General features: G+C 38.0%; 1 protein-coding gene across 1 annotated transcript in view; it reads right to left on the bottom strand.

Annotated features, from left to right (window-relative positions):
- Positions 1-641: 641 nt before the first annotated feature.
- mcm3ap (minichromosome maintenance complex component 3 associated protein) overlaps positions 642-8,546 on the bottom strand; it is a 37,031-nt gene continuing 29,126 nt past the window's right edge. The window contains exons 24-30 of the mRNA XM_057828700.1: positions 7,642-7,739; positions 7,171-7,561; positions 5,320-5,610; positions 5,119-5,248; positions 1,748-1,933; positions 1,530-1,671; positions 642-1,470 (exon numbers count right to left, since the gene is read on the bottom strand). Coding sequence (XP_057684683.1) covers positions 1,303-1,470; positions 1,530-1,671; positions 1,748-1,933; positions 5,119-5,248; positions 5,320-5,610; positions 7,171-7,561; positions 7,642-7,739 — 1,406 coding nt within the window. The 3' untranslated portion in view covers positions 642-1,302. The remainder of the gene's footprint in view (positions 1,471-1,529; positions 1,672-1,747; positions 1,934-5,118; positions 5,249-5,319; positions 5,611-7,170; positions 7,562-7,641; positions 7,740-8,546) is intronic.

The raw sequence follows: 8,546 nt of genomic DNA, 5'->3' as shown, positions 1-8,546 counted from the left end.
ACGAATGTTTCTACATGCAGACATCTGTATGTAGAGGTGTTTGTAAGTAGAGGTACTACTGTACATTGCATCAAATACAGTGGTACCACAACTTACAAATGTTTCTACATACAGACATCTGAATGTAGAGACGTTCGTAAGTAGTGGTACCGCTTTACATCAAATCCAGTGGTTACCTCTATTTACGAATGTCTCCAAATCAAATACAGTGGTACTTCTATGGATTCTTTATGTAGACGTTCATAAGTTGAGGTACGAGCATATCCATGTATTCTTTCTGTAGAGACGTTCGTTAAAGGTACCACTGTACATTAAATCAAATACAGCAGTACCTCTACTTACGAATGTTTCAACATATAGACATCTGTATGTAGAAGTGTTTGTAAGTAGAGGTAGTACTGTACATTAAATCAAATACAGTGGTAGCTCTACTTACGAATGTCTCTGCATACAGAATTTTCTGGTCAAGATGCCTCCACAAAAGGAAAATATTGCCTTTTGTTGCGAACAAAATTTCAGGATACAAAAGGCAAATATATAATCCGATTAATGAACTAGCTAGTTCAAATAATTGGATTAGGAACATTTAATTCGTTGCAGAATAAAATTTGGTGGATGTCAAAGGCTTGCTATGCAAATACAAAATACAATTCCCGAGTGTTTCTTCAAACTATGCAGACTTGCACTTTCATTTAAAAATAAAATACCAGAGTTTAGCCTAAAACTATAAAAATTGAGTATGTACAACGAGAACTATTGGCTATCTTAAATGATATTGAAATGCTGAATTTTTTTTTTTTGCAATGCTCAAATCGTTTAAACACCAAACTGCTAAATATACCTATGAACTAAATTACAAATGCATTAAAAAAAAATCTTATATTGGCCTTGACAGGGAGCAGCTGAATTCAGCCATGTTAAATGAGTTATGGCACATTCACATGCCACCAGAGGGCAGTGTATCCACCCAAATCAATAAATACTCGAAGCAACATTTGATTGGAATTTTTCTAATCGAATTACTTAATCGATTCATCGTTGTAGCACTAACCAATCAATAGATTGCCTAAATAATAACTGCACCCCTACGTCTATTAGCTATCCTCCATCAAACTTTGCGTTCATTAATCAGCCAACACTGAGATGGAAACCTTTGATTTAATGTTTGCTCAAAAACTACAAGGGTCAAATACACGATTGTGATAATAAATCATACACACACAAAAAAAATGCTAATCATGCCATACGTTACATAGTAATAAAATAAGTCTTCAGATATAAAAATAAAAGCATCTTGTTCATTCAGTCTTCAACAATGCTCATCATTGCACTCAGTTTCAACTTGCAAGCCAATTCCTCTTCATGGCTAGCTCCAATCTGCTGCTGAAGCTCTCGCAATCGCTCGGTCAAGGACAAACGACTCCTCTGGGAACGCTTGTCTTTCTTCAGTGGCTCAAGTCGGTGAGCTTCCTGGAAACATGACGGTAGTTTACATTTGAAACTTAACAAGAATTAAAAAGATGTCAAACCTTTGTGAAAGCTTTATCTGATGGTCCATGCTTCAGAAGAGTAGGCATGGAGAGTAGAATGGAGGATGGGAGAAGAAGGGATGCGGGCCACTGTTCCAAACAATCGCCACCTTCAAGCCAACGCTGGAGCTGTTGTGTGCTCCTGTGCAGTGACAATTTGTACGCATGTTAGATTTCATCGTACGGTTAAGCGAATACACAATGGATTTTCATTTTACCTTAAGCTTTCAGCCTTCTCCTCCTCCAAGGTCCGGAACACCTTGTGGGTAAGCGCTTCTAACGCTGTGGCGGTATGGGATATGTCCAGAGGGGCTTCACGGGCCTCCGCAGGTTCCAGCACGCTTGAAAACAACTTCTGCCTGATCGACAGGCTGTCGGGTGTTGCGCAGGCTGCTGAACTTGTCCTTTCGGGAGGGAGCGAAAAATCAAGAACACTAAAAAGCCAGCGTATTACATCGTGTGGAACAACTCAGATTCCATAAGATCCAATAACATGACCAAACTAATTGCGATCTACATCTATGACGAAATATTTATCGTCAAAATGGTATTAAATGACATCATGAGGATCTCGTATCATGGTATGTTGGAAAGAAAGTTGCAAGCCTGCAGCCCTAATGCACTTACCGTAATTTCCGGACTATAAGCCGCTACTTTTTTCGTTCATTTTGAATCCTGAGGCTTATAGTCCAGTGCGGCTTATTTGTTAATTTATTTGGGTTGATTGGCAACACATGCCTCCTAGCATGCATTGCAGCACTACAGATGTAAGTAACAATCAAAATTCATGTTCTGTGCTAATTATTTATGCATTTACTGTTCCAGTTTCATTAATTGCTTGTTATGGTATTTGGCAACACTTTATTGGACAGCGGCGTCATAAGACTGTCATAACACTGTCATAGTTATGACATTAGACTATCATGGGCATTACTGAATGCTTATGACAGATGTCATTAAGTGTCATCCAGCAAATTATGTTACCAACTCTATTTATGTCCAGCTTGGATCTTTTAAAGTGAGATAATTTGCCGAGTAAAACTAAATGATAACTGTTATAAGCATTTGTTAATGCTCATGACAGTGTCATGTCATAATTATGTGGAATTGTCTAATGACAGTCTTATAGCGCCACTGTCAAATAAAGTGTTACCAAATACCGTAACTAGCAATTAATTAAAGAACGGGAACAGTAATTGAAAAATAATTAGTACAGAACATTTAAGAATGTATTTTGATTGTTATTTACATCTGTTACGCTGCAATGCATGCTAGGAGGCATGTTGAACAACAACAATGTTGACAGCAGGTGGCATAAAAGATTGACTATCTCCCCCAAGGGAGCAGTGATAGTCAAATGAAGCTTCTTGAACCTTTGCAAACAATTGGTTCAAAGCTTCATGGTGGTTCATTTGGTCTTCTGACCATCGTATGATGCCGCTATCTAATGAAGTGTTACCGGTTATTATCTTTTGGTGTAAATATCCCATAATACAGTGAGGACAGCTGCGGCTTATCTGTGAACAAATGCCGTTTTCCTGTCACATTTGGTGGGTGGCGGCTTATAATCAGGTGCGCCTTATAGTGCGAAAATTACGGTACTAATCACAACACATTAGCTATGCTTAAAAGTGACCTCTAGATGTCTCCAAACATCACACTCAACTCTTAACAGAAAGAAATAGTATGTCATTCAAACTCTTGGTTTTAAAACAAAACAAAAAGGATCATAAAACAAACTAAATAGCATGACTAGCAAGCCATGAAACAACTTGCGCAGTAACTGAAGAAATAATGGTAACCCTTTATTTGACAGTGGTGTCACAAGACCGTCATACGACATGACACTGTCAAGAGCATTAATGAATGCTTTTCCCGTTGAAGTGTGTTGTGACATGATAATTTTGTAAGAAGAGGTGTTCGCAAGTAGAGGTACCGCTGTACAGCAAATCAAAAACAGTGGTACCGCTACTTACGAGTGTCTCTATGTACTATGTATGAAGAGACGTTCATAAGTAGAGGTATGAGTGTGTCTACGTATTCTGTATATAGAGACGTTTGTAAGTAGAGGTACCACTGTACTTTCAAATACTGTGGTACCTCAACTTACGAGTGTCTATGTATTATTTATGCAAAGACGTTCGTAAGTAGAGGTACGAGTGTCTCTGTATTCTGTATGTAGAGACATTCGTAAGAAGAGGTACCACTGTACATCAAATCAAATACAGTGGTATTCAACTTACGGACATCTACATACAGAAAACATAGAGACGTTCATAAGTAGAAGTACCACTGTATTTGAGTTGATGTACAGTGGTACCTCTACTATACATCCAGAATACATACATTCATAAGTAGAGGTACCAAAGTACATCAACTCAAATACAGTGGTACCTCTACTTATGAACGTCTCTATGTATTCTGTAAGTAGATGTTTGTAAGTTGAATACCACTGTATTTGATTTGATGAACAGTGGTACCTCTTCTTACGAATGTCTCTACATACAGAATACAGAGACACTCGTACCTCTACTTACGAACGTCTCTGCATACATAATACATACACTCGTAAGTTGAGGTACCACAGTATTTGATTTAATGAACAGTTGTACCTCTACTAACGAACGTCTCTACATACAGAATACATGGATATGCTCATACTGCAACTTACGAACATCTACATACAGAACACATAGAGACGTTTGTAAGTATCTACAGTAGTACCTCTACTTACAAATGTCTCTGTATACAGAATACATAGACACACTCATACCTCTACTTATGAACGTCTCTTCATACATAATACATAGAGACACTCGTATGTTGAGGTAGCACTGTATTTGATTAAATGTACAGTGGTACCTCTACTATACATACAGAATACATAGAGACATTCAGAATACATAGAGACATTCATAAGTAGAGGTACCACTGTACATTTAATCAAATACAGTGGCATATCAAATACAGTGGTACCACTACTTACAAATGTTTCTACATACAGACATCTGTATGTAGAGGTGTTTGTAAGTAGAGGTACAACTGCACATTAAATTAAATACAGTGTAACCACTACTTACGAATGTCCCTACATACAGAATTTTCAGGTTAAGACATGCCTCAACGGGAAAATATTGCCTCTTGTTACAAAAGAAATTTCAGGATATACTCGAGCTCCCAGAGTTTACTGAACGCAACATACTTATAGCTGCTCTGCTAATGGCTATTGCCAAGCATTCCTAGCATCCAATTGGCTAAGGCTATTGTATGTGCATCCTAGCGTCCTCTTCATTCACAGTGTATTAACTTTTATTCTTTGTTTTTGACATGACATGAAGCACAACTTTCATCTCATGTGTATTGTGCAATAATCTAATTGTAACATGTATTTTTTACATGTTTTGATGCATTTTTATGTATTTTAAAAGATTTATGTGTGAATTTTGGGGGGCTTGGAACATATTAGGGCATTTACATGGAAAACGCGTCTCTACTTACAGAATTTTCATGTTACGAAACTACTTCCAGGACCAATTAATTTTGTAAGTAGAGGTACCGCGGTATTTTTACATATTTTCTATTTTTGTACCCTTTATGATCTCGCTGTTTCTCCCTGTGGGTCATTCTGACAGCCTCGTTCCATTCCTCAGGCGGGTGGAAGCCCTTCAATGACCCGTCCAGATAGTAAACCAGGATCTCCCCATCTTCTGTGATAGCATCTTAGCAAGAAAAAATAAGTTCCACGTAATGATCGCAAATCGTTAAACGAGTAAACAAATAGTACTCCCACCTTCGCAGGTCGGCGGTCCAGGGAGATGCCAGTCTTTCAGTTTGTGCTCAATGCAGATGACCAGCATTTCCACCCAAGGGATTTGACTATACGCCGAGGAGATAGCGTGGGGGGTATCACCCAAAAAGTACGAGCTTCGCTCGGAAAGGGAAGTTCTCCTGCGGTTCGCGTTGAATCTGGCCCGTTCGAGTAGATTTTCGAGACGTGACATAAAAAGGGGCTGACTTCCACGCGTCGCTAGGATCTGATCGGCGTAGCCGTAGATTCCCGAGTACAGCTCAGACCAGGTGTCTACAGGAAAAATAACAGAGAATTAGGAAAGTAATCAATTTTGAGGGATTTTTAAACTATTGGTCTAATACTTAACATTGGAAAAACTAGAAAATGCAGTCTTTGGAGCTGTACGAGGTAACGCTTCTATGGTGGTTGGTAGAATTTTGTGAAATTTGGGGCTTTTGATGATTAATTACAGAAATAGGTTCATTCCTGTTGATTTTGTGGCAATTCCATGCCACTTACTGTTAATTTTGGGTAAATTTTGGGTCACTTGCTGTTGATTTGAGGTAATTTCCTTTTGATTTTGTGGGATTTGTGGGTCACTCCGTGTTGATTTTGATCCACTTATTGGTATACGGGACGATTTTGGGTCACTTTCTGTTAATTTTTTTGTGGTTAAAAAAATTATGACCATCAATGGAGATGAATCTTTTGTGCCTGCCAATGGAGATAATTTTTGTGGGTCCGAGTTGAGAATCTATAGGGATGAACACAAATGTTTTTGTGGGTCTTAATTTTGGGTGACTTCCTGTTGAATATGGGGTAGTCTTGAGGGACTTTGTTTTGATTTTTTTTCTTGGCGCTTGATTTTTTTTTTTTTTTGTCGAAGTTAATGACTAAATATTTTTGTTTTTCTGAGTTCACCACTGGCATTTTTTGTGCATGCATTTTTTTGGGGAGACCACCATTGGAAATGCAATTTTGTGGGATCAACCAATGGAATTTTTTTTGGTGGATAAAATTTTTTGTCGGTCCATTATTAGACATTTTATTGTGGATACAATTTTTTGTGGGTCCATCAATGGATTTTTTTTTTGTGGGTCCACAAGCGAACTTTTTTTGTGGGTGCACCAACTGATTTTTTTTTGGTGGATAGAATATTTTTTTAGGTTGGTCCATTATTGGAATTTTTTTGTGGATACAATTTTTTTGTTTGTTTTTTTGTCGTTCTATATTTTTAGAAAAATTTGTGGATAAAGTTTTTTTTTCGGTCCACTAGTGGAATTTTTTTGTGAATATAATTATTTTTTTTGTGGGTCCACTAATGGAATTTTTTTTTGTGGATACAATTGTTTTTGACGGTCCAATAGTGGATTTTTTTGTGGATAGAGTTTTTTGTAGGTCTACTAAAGGAAATTTCTTGTGGATAAAATTTTTTTGTGGGTCTACCAATTGAATTATTTGTCAGTCCAGCATTGGAATTTTTTTGTGGATACAATATTTTTTGTGGGTGCGCCAATGTTGTTGGGTTTTTTTGGTGTATCAAATTGTTTTTGTCGGTCCACCATTGGAATTTTTTTTGTGGATGCAATGTTTTGTGAGTCTTTGGTGGGTGTTAAATGAATGTCCTATTGAAAATGAATAGAAGTTTTTGTCAAAGTTTGGCAAAACTGATATTTAGGCGGAGTTTCGTTTTTGTCATTTGTGGGATGCCTTGAGTCAAAGCATTTCTAAAATCTGCTCGAGTTTTTCTGTTGCCACCAAAAAGCCTTTTTTAAAAACTGAATAGGCATTTTTTCAATGAAATGTCAACAGTAAAAACAGGTTAACCACAGTAACATAATGGGTACTGACCTGTAGTTGAAAGTTGCGTCCACTGCGGCAGCTGCAAATTGAGGACAGCTTTCCGCAACCAGGCCAGGTGCGGGCCTGCGTTCCAGCTCAAATGTGGAACAAGTTCTCCCGTCTCGGGCATGCAGAACTCTCCGGGCGGCCACGAGATTTTGGAAAGTTCCTCCGACGACACTTTGTCAGCAATGTGACCGATGACTGCGTTGTACAGCTGAACGACGGCGGCGGGATCCTGTGGCGAGAGACCGGCGGCGAGGCGCTCCTGGCGGTCATCTGAAACTCGGCGGCTGAACTCACGACTCAAGCCGGCCTCGACGAGCTGGGCCAGTGTCTGGCAGGTTAGAGGGACGGGCGGGGGCGCCCGGGGTACAAGCCAACGCATAGCGTAGCTTAGCTAAAAATCACAGTAAAATTCATGAAAATTGCAAGCATTGCTGTTTAGAATCAAGTCACACTTGAACACACGTAAATTACCTGTTTGGATCCCTGCAAATCATTTGTGGTTTCTGGTATGAACAAAAACGTATATTCCGAAATGAGGCCATCCTTAACTAGCATTGGCAGTTTCAGTTCTGTAAAGGCAAAAATAGTTTTAAATCAAACATAAGCAGTGCTGCAACGATTAATCGATTAACTGGAGCAATTCTATTAGAAAAAAAGCCTCCAATCAAATTTTGCTGCTTTAAGTATTTGTTTGATTAAAGTGGACTTGTAATAGTTTGTTTTGAAAGTGTTAGCATTTAGTTTTATTGATTTGGGTGATACACTGCTCTTCAGTGGCAACAGTGAATATGACCTAACTCAAATGGCTGGATCCAGCTGCTTCCTGTTAAGACCAACATAAGCTAAGTTTTCATTTGAGCTAATGTTTTTTTAATGCATTCGTAATTCAGCTTATAGGTATACTTAAGACTTTTTTCGTAGGAATGTGTGTTTGAACCATTTGTTAAGAACGTTGTTAAAAAAAAAACAACTAACATTTTATAGCATTTAAGCTAGCTGACTTTTGCTATGTAAGTTAGCCAAATGTTCTTTGTTGCAGTTGACCCTCATTTATTTATTTTTTATACCGTTTGAGGCAACAGTGAATATGACTTAAATGGGGGAATCCAGCTGTTCCCTGTTAAGACCAACATAAGGTACTTTTTTATTTGAGCTAATATGTTTTACTGCTGCAACGATTATTCGATTAACACAAGTACTTCGATTAGAAAAAACATGAATTCAATTTTGCTGCTTCCAGTATTTGTTTAATTAAAGTGCAGTTGTAATGGTTTGTTTCGAAAGTGTTAAAGAATATTTTATTCATGCTAACAAAAACAAACATTAACTGCTGTGAAATTACATGCGTTTGTTATGCTTGCATGTGAGAGTGTATC

This window comes from Corythoichthys intestinalis, chromosome 22, assembly GCF_030265065.1.
Source record: "Corythoichthys intestinalis isolate RoL2023-P3 chromosome 22, ASM3026506v1, whole genome shotgun sequence".
Classification (NCBI taxonomy): domain Eukaryota; kingdom Metazoa; phylum Chordata; class Actinopteri; order Syngnathiformes; family Syngnathidae; genus Corythoichthys; species Corythoichthys intestinalis.
Note: the sequence above shows the minus strand (reverse complement) of the source record. Positions and strands in the feature narration are given on the sequence as shown.